Consider the following 17,230-nt stretch of genomic DNA (forward strand, 5'->3'; position numbering starts at 1 on the left):
TTCAAGAGATCTTCCGATTCACGGTTGACAAGAGCGAGCTCGGTTTTTGAAGATGAAATTCGAGATTTGAACGCGTATGAATATCGAGAACGATACTCCAAGAGTGGTGATCTTTGGTGAAAGGTGTGTACATACATACTTGTAGGTGGTGGTACTATCAAAGGAGGTAGTTAGTTGCAAGCACGGTATCCAATAGTAATAGTAATACTCTGTGGCAATTGACAAATTCACACTCTTGGGCGATTTGTCATCAGTACAAGCTAGATCAACACCTACTGTACAGCATGTACATACCTACCAATACGAGTACATACTCGTACTAACTCGTACTATTGTACCATACTCCCCAGAAACACGCCTCTTGAACCCTACCGACACAATATCTCGGTGAATTAAATAATACAATACTTTACAAATCTATAGTTAGCAGGGTTAGAGGATGAGTGAGCGGATGAGACAGAAGAAACTGGTAATGCATGTTTCTAAAAGCCGCATCGTGTGAGCTCCGACTCATGATATGTTCTTGATAACTTCACTCGTCACTTCTCATCCTTACTCTGTCTCCTCCTCTTACTCCTGGGACTTTTTTCAAAATCATACCCCTTCTGTCCTTGTCCCGGCTGGCCCTGTCCGGGTTGGCCCTGACCTTGTCCTTGACCCGGGCCTTGACCTTGACCCTGGCCTTGTTGCTGGCCTAGTTGGCCTTGCTGCTGAGCTTGCTGCTGTCCTTGAAGTCCATGGGGACCTCCCATACCGGGTCCACCCATTCCAGGTCCCATTCCAGGTCCCATTCCAGGACCACCCATACCAGGCATACCCTGTCCAGGTCCCATTCCAGCGCCCTGAGGCTGTCCAAGCCCTGGCGCTTGTCCTAATCCCGCTGCCTGACCCTGATCTCGGTTCTGGAGAACCTTGGAAAAGGTCTCGAGTGCATGCAGAGGACCAGTGACATTAGTCTGGAGCGAAAACATCATAAGGTCGCGCATATGAGACATTGTTTCCGAGATCTCAAGACACCGCATCACAGAGCTAGCCACTCCGAAAGACGTGACGTTCGAGGGTTTCAGACTAAAAGGAGGCCCCCCCTCGTTGTTATTCTGACCCTGATTGTTGTCTCTATCCCACTGGATCATCTGGGGGATGTTTTGACGCAGAACCATCTCCTGATGCTCCAGAGTATGGAAATCCAGCCATTCGATTCGCAAAAACCGATTCAGGAGAGTTCTCATAGATCCAGTGGAGACCACAGAAACGCCATCCTTAAAGGTATAAATCACAGAGGCCCTAGTACATTGCACAAAATGGCCCGACTGGGATGTGAGAAACTCACGCGGGTTCTCCAGCACAATCTGAATCCGTTTTGTGTTACTCATGAAGAACGTGTGATAATATCGCGGGATGATCTGCAAGGGGACCTCGAATTGCTTCGTTTCTTTACCGTTAGACACGGAATACCGCATGAGTCCATTTTCAGAGAAGAAATCACCGACAAACTTCTTCCAAAAATTGATATCGGTGAGAATTGCCTCGTTGGTGGTTCCCAGAATCTCGCAGTACTGCAAAAGACGCACAATAGCGGTACCGACGATCTGTTTCCGGAATCCTTGAGCAGGCTGAATTGGTTTTCCCATACGGTTCATAGCCTGCAGTTTGGCAGCTTGGGCTGCAGCAAACGCTGGATTCGAATTCGGGCCTCCAGGGCCCATCTGGCCGGGCTGTCCTAACCCAGGCTGTGCCATTCCGGGCTGTCCCAGTCCCGCGGGGTTAGGTGAGGGGCCCGAGACGCCGGGACCGGGGTTGGGGCCCGGAACAGGCGTAGGAGCGTTGCCGGGGTTAGGCGTATGATTAGGCATACCCGGCTGGCCCTGCTGCTGTTGCTGTTGGGGGTTCTGTGGATGTCCAGGGTTAGGAGTATGGCCTGGGTTGGGCGTATGGCCCGGATTGGCGTTATGACCAGGTTGAGGAGTGTGACCTGGGTTGGGATTCGGCTGGTTATGACCGGGCTGGGGTGTATGACCAGCCATTCCCAGACCTTGGGGGGGTCCTGGTTGAGGAGAACCCTGGCCCGGCATGCCCTGCTGCCCTGGAGGGCCTAGTCCATGACCCATATGCCCCTGTCCCTGCCCAGGACCCTGGCCCATATGACCCTGTTGTCCTGGACCACCCTGTTGTTGACCCTGTTGTCCCTGTTGTGTCGGCATGTTAGAAGGCAGCTGTGCGTGCTGCAAGTGCCCCGATCCCGCGTTGGACATGTCCTCGCTGCCCTTGCGCGCCATGGGAGCAAATCGGTTGCGCGACAACGACTGGTACGGGTTGTTGTTCATCGGGTAGTGATGTTGGAGAGTAGTCCATCTCGTACACGAGTAATGTGGGTGGTGTCGGTAGGGTAAGTTTGAGGAGGAGCGCTAGAACGAGGTGTGGTCACGCGACAGGGAAACTGGAACTCCACAGCCCCATTTTTGGTGACGTAAAATAAATTGGTAAAAAGATTGGAGATATTCGATGGATATTCCGCCAGTTGTCGACCTCACTCATTTCTCTCGGTAAGGAGTATATTGAACTTTATTTTTCCATGTATAGCGGGGAGAGTGCGGAAAGTGGGAAAGTGGTGTTGAACCGTGTATTGTCGTGTAATTTTCATTTTGAATCGCTTCATTGATGTTAATATTGGTTGCTTCACATTTCCCATTCCCTGATTCCGTCAATATTCCGACTTCCACATTTTATCCTTCATTTTGAATTTCATTTGCTCGGTTAAAATTCAAAAAACGACTTTGACACTCCATCGACATAATTTATCAGGGGATGAAAGAGCGGATGGGTGGATTTGTAGTCATCTAGAGACTCTTAAAGGTTTCTTAGTGAATCGATTCCTCAAATACTTACTTTTCTGCAACGTTAGTTGTATCATCTGAATTAATTCGGATTATTCGGCAATATATTTTCATTAAATCGAATTAATTCGAAAAATCCAACCCAAATACAGTACAAATCATTTTGGCATCTAAGAGAAATGGGTGTTCCGAAGCTTTCTGTGGAGGTTGGTCTCCTCAGGTAATTTGCTTGTGCAACTACTCCAATATATTCCGTCACGTAATTCGACGAAGGGGTATATATTTCTTGTTGTTTCTTGCATAGCATGCGAGTAGAGGAACTTCTAAGAGGTTCTGTGAGACAAATTTCATCCATAAGACGGACCAAAGCTGATTAATCATGAGATCACGTGGATGTTGAACTTTTACTAGTATTATTTATTTCAGAGCCAGGTATTTGTTTTTGTACTTGTACTGAGTCTCTGTTGCCATGCAAAGGAGATGTCTGTCATTTAGCTGTCAGACTGTTGATGAGTTAAGGGTTTTGTTAAAAAGAATACGCTCTCTGAGTGAAAGTATTTTGGTTGTAACTTCTCTCTCCGTCGTCCTCAGGTTCTTTCTCTAGAGTACTTTCAGGTATAATTTGAGAAATCATGTCAGATCTGCGGTTGATTCTAGTCAGGATACGAGCGCTGAAGTGTTCAGATCCACCGATACACTGATGGTTCTAGTGATTACTGGGTTCTGCTTCTTCTAATGACAACTGGAGAGAGCAGTCTGTAGATTACATAATGTTCAACACACAGCTGATTTTAATGAGATTAGGACTCATTCAGATGACCAATAACTGGTCCTGTATCTATACAACTAACCCCTTCCTTGGCCCTAGTCAAATCGTCCCACAATGTGGACCTAGAGATTGTCAGGCAGTACGAGTACGATAGTCAAGAGGTGGTGAATGGGTCTTGCGCAGGTTGATTAGTAACATCCATTCGCCTGTAATTTCAACAAGGAAGTCGCAGGAAATGTCACAGTAACACCAGCTCTTATAGAGAGCTCGGATTGAGCTCAGCAAGCCGGTCTACTATACTATAGTTGTGAAGAACACCTCTGATCACCATGACAAAAGAGATGACTGTGACTTTCACCAAAAGGAGACGACAACTTCTACCAACAAGAGCACAAGCTACCTGTAGGTACATTCCAGTAACCAGATAGTCAAATGCCCTCCTCGTGATCCAGAACACTAGAACAAGGACCTCTCAGACTCACACATACTTGCACCCATGGGAAACTCTCCAACTGCAAGTTCATACAATTTTGAAGTCAAGAGACCCTCCATTAACATCACGGTCAGATTTTTTTACATCCCAGGGGTGATTCAGTCTGAATCTCTACAACTATCTCCCCTATGATGCCAACCTGGATTGCAACCCAGATGAACAGAGTTTTTAGTGGTGGTGGGAAAAAAATCACACAGTACAAGTAGACAGAAGGAGATTGATATTGCTGACAATTGGTACACGTGCAAGTAGATAATAATTGCAATACTACAAGTGGAATACTCGTTACTTGTAGCTCATTCTCTACAGGCTGCTTGCAACAGTTGTCTCGCTGTGTTGTCGCTCATGCTAGATTTACAATAAATTTTTTACACATCCGCTAGAAATGCTTATTTGCTGGTCTCCTTGAGAACAGTCTTGACGATCTTCTGCTCCTCGATGAGGAAAGCTCGAACAACTCGGTCCTTGACACAGTTGGCGCACAGAGAGCCGCCGTAGGCTCGCTGGACGGTCTTGGTGGGTCGAGAAACGGTAGCAAGCTCTCGGGGTCGCAGGGTGGGGATACCAGCAAGAGCAATGCCGCACTCACCGCACTTGGGTCGGCCGGCAGCCTTCTTGATGTGCAGGTATCGGAGGTTTCCACCGGGAGTCTTGATGATCTTGACTCGGTTGGATCGGGTGTTGTCTGCGTTAGTTTTAGCTGGGAGAGAGAGATGGCATGCGAACCACACATCTTGAGCTGACCTTCAGAGAGCACATGAGACCTAGTCGAGTGTGTGAAAGATACCGTCTATCAATATGGTGAATCTCTCGCACGCTCCAAAATGTCTTTCTGACTGATCTCTGTACCACCGATTTACGACTTATGTGCTGTCGTAGTGTACGTGTTCAGACTGAGTTGTTTTTTGTCTCGTCTTGTCATAATTCCGCCTTGGCTAAACTGACTTGTGACGCAGAACCACAGATACCGACATTAAAACAACCCCCCATCTTGACCACATCATCCTTCTTCCCCCCTTCTATCAGCACATATCATACACAGCACAAATTTTGCAGTGTCTCTTGTGTATGCCAGCTCCTTCTGTGTAACATGTCCCTCTGTGCCTGGGCCACAGTCGTCTGCCTGGAAGGTCGTAAATCGGATCAAATCAGAATCAGTCGCTCTCCGCCGCTCACGGCTCGTCCTCGCTCCTCATACATACATCCGTTTCGTCGTCGGTAAGTAACTCGCTGGACCATTGTTGCTGTGGGGTGTCGACGGTTCGTGAGAGTGAAAAGTAATGCACCTGCAAATGTTTGCCGGGCTTGGGACTGAGAGTCTGTGACTGTTGTCCCAATCGGGAAGTAGTCATGTGATTTATCCCAACTGGACCTGGGACAAAAAAGTTTATTCCACACAGAGATGTGAGGTAATTAAGATTTTGGAGGTCACGTGAACTTACACTCCGAAACTACCATGTCAGTGTTATCTGTATGAGTACAAGATAGACCAAGAGTGGGTTGCATCGGGGCTTTTATTGTTGTTATGTTACACGCAGTGTTCCCTTAGAACTATTCAAAACTCTTTCTCGGGAATGAGACGAAGCGATGTTCATTTTAAAAGGAGCTACTTCTCAAGAGATATCCCTGTGGCAGTTTTTATATTTTTTTGGAAGCAGAAAACATGTCCAGCTCACCGAGAGGATCAGAAACGTTGGCTGTTTTCCTTGTTTCGGTGTGATATTGATGTCGTGATACGGTAATGACACTTGTTGGTGATGACCAACCCAAACTGTGGTTCCGAAGTGTCATAGGCTGCATCTTGTGAGAGAGTGCAAGAGCTGTGTCAGTATCTCTATGCCCAAGCAGCTACAGTTTCTATGAGTCCCATATCCACGTTAACTGCAATCTTGTCATATGGACAATAGTTTGGATCACACACACATGAGCTGTATCGACTTAGTCCGCCTTTATCGTGAGAGCAATTGCATATCCACACTAGTGATGATTGAAGTCGAATATGGCTCGAGACTATTAAGCCTGTTCCTGCTCAAAATGCTGAATTCGGGTTGATACAGACTTCCTCAAGAGTAGTCTTTGCGCTGATCAACGAACACACGCTATGTGGATGTCATTTACTTGTTTGTAGGAATGCCTGCAAGAAACTATGCTGCTGATCTATTGTCAAGATGTTCTCCTACGTCGTATTTCTCACCACAACCCAGACTGATCAAGTCGGTACATGACATACTCTCACTCTCTCTGATGTGAATGTCTCTATCGACTAAACTGCCATAGACAAACTACGATACAACTCTACTTCTACAAGCACTCATGCTACTTTTCTTTCTACCCCAAACCTCCTGCCGGATCATTCAGATAATCAATAGTACTATATACAATTAGTGACTTGTTTCAGACACATGTTGGGCTGGTTGTTGGAGGAAAATTAAGAAGAAACGCTCAATACTATCTAATCTGACATCTCAAACGCTCGCAAATGCCGGATCGAGCCGATAGTTGGTTGTTGTGCGCTCACCATTCGGTCTTCTTAGCTCTTAGACAACGGCTGCACCTTCTCGTACTGCTCCTTCAGCTTGAGCTGCATATCGTGCTCTGCGAGCAACTCCTTTCGCACCTTTTCCTTACGCAGAAACTCGGCCTTTTCGTCGTCGTTCATGGCGTCAAACCGTCGCTGCTTGTCCTCTCGGTGCTGCTTGACTCGCTCCATGTCGTTAATAGGGCCCTGTCGGAGAGCCTCCTGGGCCCACCTCTGGTCGAAATGCACATATGTAATGGTGCCGATGGTGAGAGCCGACGTGATTCCAAACGTGAGTTTTGCTGCTCGAGACATGGAGGTAGTAGTTGTGTGGTAAAGACCGTGTGAGTGTGTAGTCTGGAGAGTGTGTGATGATGGTAAAAGAGGTGTGGCGAGGTGCGTCAAACATGCATAAACCTTAGCCACAGTGGCGCCATAACGGATATAGAGCAAGTCCCAAGCGAACAGAATTGTAACCTCTGTGATCGAGTTGCTAGGTAGATGGTACAATCGGTATATTCCTGGCGTTTGTGTCACTCATTTGGTTCTCAAATAGTTTCCAAATCTCATTTCTACATCTCGTTTTACCATCCACCAGGTCTTGTCCTCCCAATGTGCACCACTCACCACTTGCTTCGATATCGCAGGTTCGATTCTGGACCCTCGCACTAATTCAAAGTTCAACCTCGCAGGTTCGATCTTCACGGTTAATATTTAATAGTATAAGGTTGTCGAACATGAGGTAAGTCCGGTGAACGGGCGTCATACTGTCCGGCTGGTGGTAATATTTGAGAAATAAGTTGTCTGCGTTATCCGTCATACCGAGAGGAACATCATGGTATAATTTTTAATCGTCTCCCTCGCCTATTGATCAAAGTACCCCTGTTTAGGTCCCTTTCGCCTCAATGGACCGCACACATTCTTCCGTCGTACCAACCATCCATTTAATCACGTGATCGCGTCCATTCCCCGGTCCCAACCCCTCCGAATCCACACCTCCTTTTCTTGCTTTCGATTACGTTCCTGTGTCTATTTTAGTTAAGATTCCAACGGTGGGGAGTTTATTTGGGGCTGTTGAGGACGCTTCGGTTCGTGGTACAGTCGCCATTTTTGCAATCTGAGCTGTTCATTCCACTCCTTTTGTTCTCCTCTTCATTTTGGTATCTTTAAAATTCCCTTTGTTCTTCATCCAACTTTTCCATTCCCACTTCAGCCAATCACAGCCCTGCAAAGAACATGTGTTTCCTCCAACATCTCTCAGCATCATCCAGCACGACCAAAAGTGAGAGATATACGTGTGACCGCGAATCCATTTTCGGGCCTCCAGTCTTTGATTCAGTTTGTGTGAAAACCCCGATGACGTAATTTTTGCCGCCAGCAAGAGGGGACCCGAGTTACAAGTGGTGAATGTACGTACCGGCAGATACAAGTTCAAGGTGTAGTAAACATGCCAGATAAAATGGGTGGTGGTTGCACGAGCTCAGGTACATAGAGAGCAATGGGGTGAGCAATAGAGGAAAAGTGTCCACCTGTAGCCGCTCCCACGTTTACATACATACAGATAATTATCATTTAGTAACGTCGTCGTGTGCATAGGGCGTGTACTTTTCGGTTATTTAGTATACTCGTATGTACATACTGTAAGTCGACATGGTGGAGTGTGTATGGAGAAGTAATAGCGGGGGAACGTGATGACACAAAAGGGAAAAGCAGCTTATATAATTACGGCATCCACTCCCGCCTCTTTTTCTTCCCTCTCTCGCCGTTCCGCCTTGCACCTCCTCCTTGTGTGTGTCTCCACAGCTCCACTTGCACCCGTGCAGCAGCTCCCAGCGATGCACACGGGTCTGCACTCCCAATGCGCTGCCTCTCTTACGTACACCAGCACATAGGTACACACCACCTCGACGACAACAACACCAAACATGTCAGACGTGGAAATGGTCGAGGGCCAGGGGTACTCGGACTCGGACGAGTCCACGGGATACGACCACGTGCACCCTGCCTCCTACTCGGGCATTGGCATTCCCGCCCACACACACGACCACGCCCAGGCCCAGGGAGCCACGCCGTCCAACTCGGCGTTTTTTAGCCCCTCCAGCTCCACCCGCCAGACCGGAATGGGCGCTTACAACGAGCCCAGCTCGGTGAGCAGCTCGTACAAGAGCGGCGTGGCGTCGAGCGCCTTTGCAGGCTCATTTTCGGCCAACAGCTTCACCAACACAAACACAAACACAAACGCCGGCTCGTTCACAAACTCGTTTGCAGCGTCGTCAGGTGGACCGAACGCAAACCCCACGGCGCCGTCAGTTTCTGGAACGGGTGCTTCCGTGCAGACGGGCTTCTTCCCGTCATCACTCACGTCGTCCATCCAGCAACAACGCACGTCGTCGTACCAGTCGTTTGTGCAGCCCCCTACCGTCCAGGGGTCGCGGCTGACGTCGTTCGCCACCCAGACGTTCGAGCCGGACCATTCGCCCGAGGGCCAGGCCCACTCGCCCAACATTGACGCGCCGGCCCACTGGCGCTCGTCGTCGTTCGGCGAGGCCGTCGAGTTCCAGCCGTCGGTGCGTACGTCGAACCTGACATCCAAGCTTGCGGGCAGCAACTCCAATTCTGCCAGCGCTAGCAAGGCCGGCAGTGCGTCCGGATCCGTGGACAGCACCGTGGCGCCACCGTCGTCTTCGTTCGGCGGCTTTTCGGACTACGGCTCGTCCGACACGGCCGCGGCGTCGTACAGTGGCTACACCACAGCCCCGTCGTCGCGGCGGGACTCGACCGGCGAGAAGTCGCTGTTTGCACGGCGCAAGCCCTCGTCTGGGCGCATGCAGCAGATTGATGATGTCAAGGGCAAGGGAGTTGGAGAGGAGGAAGATGAAGATGACCATGACGATAAGAAGGTCAAGGTCGGAGAGGTTTCCGAGCAGGTGGAGGTAAAGGAGGAGGGTGATGAGGTTGATGTGGTTAAGAAAGAGACTGCTGTTGTTGAGGGCGGTGATAAGACCGAGGCCACTGCTCCTACTGACCCCACTTCGGGCCCCGAACATGTCATGGACAGTATAGGCAACGTATCTGTGCCCGTGTCCGAAACCGAAGACGATGTGCATCTGGACATTGCCAACTACCCCGTCAATGACCTGCTGCTTATGCTCACCGCTCTCCTGCAGAAGATCATTGAGGCCAATGACTCACTCCACCCGCACCACTACCATCACGCGTCTCAGAATTATGTGTCCAACAAGTTCACCGCCAACGTGCTGGCGTTTCACGGACGAAACATCCCAGCCATCTCGCTGCATTCGTACCTGCTGCGAATCCTCAAGTACTGTCCCACTACAAACGAGGTCTTTCTGTCGCTGCTAGTGTACTTTGACCGCATTGCCAAGCGGGCCAATGCCGGCGAATTTACCGGCGCGCATGCTGCTGCGTCTAACGACGGCACCAGCAGCACCGCGTCGTCGCTGCTGGCCAAGCAGGTGCCGCCGCCGTCCGACATTCCGGCGACCCAGCTGTTTGTTATGGACAGCTATAACATTCACCGGCTCATTATTGCAGGCATCACCGTGAGCTCCAAGTTCTTTTCAGACGTGTTTTACAAGAACTCGCGGTATGCCAAGGTTGGCGGTTTGCCTGTGGAGGAACTGAATCATTTGGAACTGCAGTTTCTGCTGCTGACCGATTTCCACCTTATGATTCCTCTGGAGGTTCTGCAGCGGTATGGAAATTTGCTGTTGCGATTTTGGAAACGAGAGGGGGAGGCTGCGAATGAGCAGACCAACAGTTCGTGAGCGTCGAATCATGAGCGCGCGAATCAATAGGTGAGGTGACGGTGCATGAGCCAGCTTGTGAGCGGAACGCATGAACTTACCGGTGCAGCGTCAGTTGGTAGAAGTTAGGGTCAACGGATTGGACGCTCTTCACTTGCTTCGCTCATGAACTCATACAATTCATCACAGGACCCAGTCCATGGCGGCAGCCGTCTACAACAGCTGCCTCTTATTTATATAGATCATTAATGGTATCGTTATAGATGTTAGATGGTAGGGGTGTGCTAATATTGAAGGCGAGAAGCCGAAGAGCAGCAGGGTAGGTTTCAACCTGTCGTGAGAGGTATAAATCTCTTCTGTTTGTAGCTAGTCCCCGATAACTTGAGATGTGGTTTCTGCCAGCCAGACACCATCTGAGAACATTCAGGAACACTAACACTCTGGATACAGTACGATACTAGGTACAGTTACAAGTACTTGTATATAGGTTGAGTCTCTTGTATCAGTAGCTTGTGATATAGTCCAGGATCTCAAATATTGTCATGATCTACAGAATCTCGTTCGAGGAAGATACTGTAGTCACCAGCTCGAAATGTGAAAAGAGTGGTACAGTATGTACAGTATGTGCATACCTGTTTGAGTGTACCAGTGACCTCATTTGGCAAACTTGACTGCAGAGTCTGGGAGTATCTTTCGATCGACCAGTGGGGGTTCGAATCCTAGTCATCCGGGCACGGTTATAAGGCTGGAGTCGTGTTGGATAGTGTTCCGTTTGTTCCGTTGTTTCAGAGAAGACGGAACACTCTGGATACAGTTGATGTACAAGTAGTGGAACACTAAACAGATGTACAAACAATTTCATGTCTTGCGAGCTACGAGTACCGGGAATACTGAAGACGTTACCTGAACGATTATTCAAGCATCAAACTTGTTACTTACCACGTGATCTCGGGGATACCCCCACCTGTGTCTTTTCACGTGATCTTGTCGTCTGTTCCTTCCCTCTCCAATGTCTCACTGTTAGGTTTGATAATGCACGATAGGCTGCGGCTATGCACAACACCCTCTTGGTAGACAATGTTAGCGAGAGACCTCGGCAACTTTATCGTCGAGTAGATCGATGAGGGTCTAAACTTAGCCTCTGGGGGCCAGTGTTTCCATCGCATTGAGATGGTGACAGAAGGGGCAGTGTTTGGCAGGGTGTTTAGGAGACTGGGTTATTTCTTCTACCCAACGCGACTTGATGGATATTGATTGAGAGGTTTGATCGAGAGCTCCAGGCGATAGTGTGGGGCCTGAGTTTACAAGTACTGGATAGTGCGGGTTGAATAGTAGACGTGGTCGGCAAATCTGTCCCACGTCAGGTTCAAGTGGGGACGTGCTCTCTGTAGAGGAGGGATGAAATGTGTAGGGGTAAATAGACGGAGAGAAAGGGACCGAGAGAAAGGGACCGAGAGAAATGGACCAAGAGGGTGGACAAAGAGAATGTGGACGAGAGGATTCGCAGTTGTCCCATCTTCCAATATGCCATATATCCTCGAATCAGCTCTTTGAACAGACGTGTCGGAGATATGGTATGTATAGTCCCTATATCTACTACGTGTAGCTCTGTTTGTCTATAGGTAGGGTGACCCGTTGCCCGTCAAATAGCTCATCTGTTTAACAGCTCGTCTATCTACTTGTAGAGGAGCAAGGTGGTGATCAACCGCATTACCCTTATCCAATAGTCGCAGTCTTACACTCCCTAATCCAACGGCCATTCCCATCATACCGAGTTGGTCTGAGTGTGTGATGGAGACGGGCTGGTATCCAGTTTCAGTTTGCGGTCGGGCAGTGTGTTGATGAATACTAGAACAGAAGGTATTCTTGCAGCAGCTGGAATGGCCATGTCTATGTATCTGAACGAAATCGTGGCATTGTGTTGGTCATTATGTTGGAGGAGTAGCAAGAGGATGTCCACCATGAGGATGTCCGTCAGGGACAGATATAGCTTGATGTGGTTATGTATTGTGATTGTTAGCATGGTTTCTTGTACCGTGTACTTGATTCTTCTAGCCTCTTGGTTTCTTGTAATCTCTCTGACCCGAAATAAATAAATAAATAAATGCTTTTTCTTCGTGTTATGTTCACTTATTTTAAAAAATTAAAAATAAAAAATAAAAATAAAAATAAAAATAAAAAATAAAAATAAAAATAAAAAACTAAAACTAAAAAAGAACCATTTTGAAACTTTTTTTAAAAAAAAAACAACGGTTGCCACGACCCCGGCTTCTCTGGCGATCTTATCATCGCCTTTGCCTGTCTTTCTACGAATAAGTACGGTAGAACCACACACCAGTGTACGAACAGAATCGTAGGATACATCGGTCTGCGGTAGAATATTGGCATCAAGATTCCATCTCTAAGACCTAACATCAGCCAAAATAGATACTCCGTTGTACAATCTGGATCAGAAGACAATTCCGATTTTTTATGTTTTTTATACCCATTACCATGGTTAAATCTGGCTTTAGCGCCAACTATCTGCCTGTAGTACCAGTATGAGTGCAAGTATCGCTACCAACTACCCTGACTAACCCTACTACGAACATAAGTGAAGTTGCACATCACTGTTGAGGGTACTACTGTAGTACAAGTACAGTACGCGTACGGCGCTTAAAATAAATAAAATAAAAAAAATCGTACATGATGCTCTCGTCTACACTACTCCCGCTCCTTTTGTTTTAACCACACTGTGCGCACGCTCTCTCTACAAATCTCAACATGGATACATCAAATTGTACGATTAATACATATGGTTTTTTGGGCGACAAAATGCTTTCTCTTTGTAAAAAGAAGAAACAGCTTATCGGAGTCGTCGAGCCTCACGCTCGGACTCCATGAGACAGAGAATGTCGTTCTCTCGGACGGGGCCCTTGACGTTTCGGACAATAGATCGGGACTCGTCGTCGATGAACTCGACTCGGACCTGAGTCACTCCTCCTCGAGATCCGGTTCGGCCGAGAACCTTGACGACCTTGGCGAGCTTGACGGGGGCGGCTTTAGCGTTATCCTGTGGTTAGTATGAGTTGGGGTTGGTTGTTTGGTCGGTTGTCTGAGTGGACGAGTGGATTGATCTGGACTGCTAGCGAGGAGTCATGTAGATGGTGTGGTTGATGCAGGCGAGATGTTAGGGGGTCCTGGGTGGTCTTTGCTGTCCTGGCTCATGAATCCAGTCATATGGACATGTCGCCTAGCATGGACCAAACGACTCACGTCGAATACACAAAAACAAGTGGCAAAGTCGGAAAATCGAATCTAGGTCTCTGCCACTTCACCGGTCTCTCGACCTTGGTCCCCTCCGTTTGCGCCTTTTCAGTGTCGCTTTTGTGCGCTTGTGTCGCTTGTGTCGCATATCAAATTTCTCTCTCCATCTGTGCACGTTCAGCGGTCCAAAATACCCGCCACATGTCGTCCGTAGCGTCCAGAATCGTCGCCCGCAACTCCTCCACCACTTCTTGTGTCGCCACACAATAACTCACCATTTTTGTATGTGTTGTGCTGTTTTTCGTAAAAGTCAAGAACCACGATTTACTTTGCCAAAGAGGGTTGGCTGGGAGAGTGGGGTGGAATAGGGTTGGGAGCTGTTTTAGGAAGGTTTGACAAAACAGGACAGCAGTCACATCACGTGTCGGGAGATGTGAGAACGTTTAAGTTAGCAGAAACTGTGCTGATGGTAGAATGAAATGATGTAGAAGAAATTGTATTAATTTTTCGATTGGTTCCCTGATTATTTTTGGGATTATAGTGGAGCGTATGTGTTTTTCTCTTTCTAATGGTATGATTTCCAGGTAAACATTTCGTCTCCCCGTGGTGAATTTTTTTCTGTTTTTTTCGGGTACCAAATTAAACGCACAAAAACGAGAATAAATTGTTTTTTTTGTTTCTGGTGGGGCCCAACGTGTTGGTGGGCAACGGGAAAGAAGTTGGGGACGCTCACCAGTGCTTCCACGATGTCTGGAGTCCTCGTCTTGTCTTTATTCCTGTGTCTTTGGTGTCAATCTATTGTATTGTTCTATTTCTATTGATTGACCGGATTATATCCGACATCGCGAGTAATTCCAACATTAACTCGAGAAAAATCGGGAAAATTAAGAACCAATCATATCACATTAGAACTAGCAAAACCTCTTCTTGTCCCTGGTGAATCGACTGGTCGCCTGACATTCGTTTCTGCTCACGTATACGTCCAATCTCAGTATACAAATGTATCGACCCATCTTCATTTGGTGTCATGCGACTCTCATACTGATCTTCACTTCGCGAAACTGTCCTGTTTCAAACTGTGGGTTCAATATTTCATCCACAGCATGGATGGGTCGGGTCACGTGGACGTGCGTCTCTCATGTGTATTTTGCGTATATCTGGAGTCATCACTTACTGGTCGTGGAATCGTGGTCGCGTGGTGGTCGTGTGGAGGTTGTGTGAATATGCATGTGTTCGTGGATCACGTGATATCGGGCCCTTGTAGGCCGGCGATCACGTGACCCTACCTTGCATGTGGATACATCTGGTATTCGGCGGCCACGTGGTTATCCATCCTCTCTTCATCATATACCGACCTCAATTAACCAGTATAATGGTCTGAGATCTGTTACCATACTGTATGACTAATCAGAGAATATGTTCCATTTTTTATTACAAAGCAAACAAGACGTACAGTGGATCCACCACCACCTCCCAGAAAAATTTGGATTCTCTGGCTTCTCCGGAACTCCATTTCTGTGCCGTCGTATCAGCAGCTATCCTTCAACTACTTCTCAACAACCTCGTAACTGGTCAGAAGGTAAGGAGGTGCCCAACACAGGGCATAGTAGGAGCTACCAGTAGGGAGACAGCGTAAATACGAATAGGACAGGGATAACCCCAGAAAGAAAGAAAGACCCATCCATCCTACACCGACTGCACCTGCTCCAGAACCAGACTCTTAATCTGTGTCCGGACCATCTCACCAACACTTGTCCAAGTGACAGAGCCAGTACTCAACCCGAATACGCCCAGCTCACGTTCACACAACACCAAGCGGCCAACGGACACGAGGACGAGTCAGCAAGCTCATTTTTATCTCCGCGTAACTAAAATTGGGCGTCGCCATCTCCCTGGAACACGCTCAACACACGGTACAGCACAGGGTTAGAGGTTTGCGTCATAAAGTGCTCATCGGCGTGAGTTTAGTGTAGACTTTATGTGGAGTTGAGCAGGAGACTAGAATGTGATAGGGAAAGGAAAGAGAGAAATGGAAAACAGCACCAGAGTCAGCGAGTCGAGAGGAATAAAATGGTGGTTTTATATTTTCCAGAAAATGCACATATCGCAAGATAAAGTAGACATCCACCCCTGATCTGAAACCCTACCAATTCCCAACGTGGCAAGTGGGTCGAGTTACTTTTGTATGCAGACAATTTCGGGGTTAACATATTTACGGGTCGTAAAATGGACATATTCGAGAGATAAATAGTGATTTCTGCTCAGCTCCGCAAGGGGTAGATTTTGGTATCCTCAGATTTCAAATATCTCGCCTCCCCATTCCCCCCATGTCACATTCTACCATCCACTCAAAGTTCACCACACCCAACGTGGGTTATACTATAACCATAATTGAGATGGGCGGAAAAATGGTGATAAGTCCAGGAAGCTGAAAAATGCTCCAATTTTTAGTTTGAAAACAGAACTAGGATCCTGAAAGCAATACGAGAACAACTATACATTTATAATCCCCCTACACCTCCCAGATCACATCACAAAAGCGATGCGATCTGTTCTCCCAACGAAGCTTATTTTAGTCCGTCTGCATGAGTCACTATAACTGGTTTTTCAGATCATGACCCAGTCTACTTATACACCACTACGTGACGCAAACACACACAACTACTCACACAACTACTCACACAATGGATCTCGTCAACAATCTCAACGACCGACTTCTCTTCGCCGTCCCCAAGAAGGGCCGACTCTACGAGAAGGCCGTGGAGCTGCTCAAGGGCTCGGACATCCAGTTCCACAGACACAACCGACTGGATATCGCTCTTTCCACCAACCTGCCTCTGGCTCTGGTGTTCCTGCCTGCTGCCGATATCCCCCGATTCGTCGGAGAGGGTCGGGTTGCTCTTGGAATCACCGGAATCGACCAGGTCCGAGAGGCCAAGATGGATGTCGAGAACGCCCTTGATCTGAACTTTGGCTCGTGTAAGCTGCAGGTCCAAGTGCCCGAGAAGGGCCCCTACACCGACCCCAAGCAGCTGATCGGAAAGAGCATTGTCACTTCCTTCACCTCTCTGGCCGAGGAGTACTTTGCCGAGCTGGAGGGCGTCCCCGTCAAGGACATTACCACCAACATCAAGTTTGTCGGAGGCTCTGTGGAGGCCGCCTGTGCCCTGGGAGTTGCCGACGGTATCATCGATCTGGTCGAGTCCGGAGAGACCATGCGAGCTGCCGGTCTTAAGCCCATTGCCACTGTGCTCGAGACGTCTGCCTCTCTGATTGTGTCCAAGAATCCCTCTCACCCCGAGCTGGTCCAGATGATCAAGAGCCGAATCGAAGGTGTTCTTGCCGCCAACAAGTACGTTCTGTGCAACTACAACGCTCCCAGAGACAAGCTAGACGCTCTTCTCAAGATCACACCCGGCCGAAGAGCCGCCACCGTGTCTCCTCTGGACGACGAGGGATGGTGCGCCGTTTCCTCCATGGCTGAGAAGAAGAAGATTGCCCAGATTATGGACGAGCTGAAGAAGGAGGGTGCTAGTGACATTCTGGTGTTTAGCATTTCCAACTGTCGTGTTTAAGCATCATTGGGCGATCGAATTGGAGGAC

General features: G+C 48.2%; 6 protein-coding genes across 6 annotated transcripts; 2 read left to right on the forward strand and 4 right to left on the reverse strand.

The window, feature by feature from the left end:
* Window positions 1-539: 539 nt before the first annotated feature.
* YALI1_C06486g (uncharacterized protein) lies at window positions 540-2,324 on the reverse strand (the record flags this gene model as incomplete). The annotated part of the gene is made up of 1 exon (XM_501459.3): window positions 540-2,324. One exon carries the CDS (start codon window positions 2,322-2,324, stop codon window positions 540-542), a length of 1,785 nt encoding a protein of 594 aa, XP_501459.1.
* A 2,161-nt stretch (window positions 2,325-4,485) lies between these two features.
* YALI1_C06511g (60S ribosomal protein eL34) lies at window positions 4,486-5,335 on the reverse strand (the record flags this gene model as incomplete). The annotated part of the gene is made up of 2 exons (XM_501460.4): window positions 4,486-4,781; window positions 5,299-5,335. The coding sequence occupies 2 exons, from the start codon at window positions 5,333-5,335 to the stop codon at window positions 4,486-4,488; spliced, it is 333 nt and encodes a 110-aa protein (XP_501460.2).
* Window positions 5,336-6,626: 1,291 nt separating this feature from the next.
* Window positions 6,627-6,929, reverse strand: YALI1_C06532g (uncharacterized protein; the record flags this gene model as incomplete). Its single annotated transcript, XM_501461.3, has 1 exon — window positions 6,627-6,929. One exon carries the CDS (start codon window positions 6,927-6,929, stop codon window positions 6,627-6,629), a length of 303 nt encoding a protein of 100 aa, XP_501461.1.
* A 1,610-nt stretch (window positions 6,930-8,539) lies between these two features.
* YALI1_C06548g (uncharacterized protein) lies at window positions 8,540-10,402 on the forward strand (the record flags this gene model as incomplete). Its single annotated transcript, XM_501462.3, has 1 exon — window positions 8,540-10,402. The coding sequence occupies one exon, from the start codon at window positions 8,540-8,542 to the stop codon at window positions 10,400-10,402; it is 1,863 nt and encodes a 620-aa protein (XP_501462.1).
* Window positions 10,403-13,226: 2,824 nt separating this feature from the next.
* Window positions 13,227-13,905, reverse strand: YALI1_C06597g (40S ribosomal protein eS28; the record flags this gene model as incomplete). Its single annotated transcript, XM_501463.3, has 2 exons — window positions 13,227-13,433; window positions 13,903-13,905. 2 exons carry the CDS (start codon window positions 13,903-13,905, stop codon window positions 13,227-13,229), a joined length of 210 nt encoding a protein of 69 aa, XP_501463.1.
* Window positions 13,906-16,311: 2,406 nt separating this feature from the next.
* On the forward strand, window positions 16,312-17,202 carry YALI1_C06626g (uncharacterized protein; the record flags this gene model as incomplete). Its single annotated transcript, XM_501464.3, has 1 exon — window positions 16,312-17,202. One exon carries the CDS (start codon window positions 16,312-16,314, stop codon window positions 17,200-17,202), a length of 891 nt encoding a protein of 296 aa, XP_501464.2.
* Window positions 17,203-17,230: the final 28 nt, after the last annotated feature.

Source organism: Yarrowia lipolytica, chromosome 1C, assembly GCF_001761485.1.
Source record: "Yarrowia lipolytica chromosome 1C, complete sequence".
NCBI lineage: Eukaryota > Fungi > Ascomycota > Dipodascomycetes > Dipodascales > Yarrowia > Yarrowia lipolytica.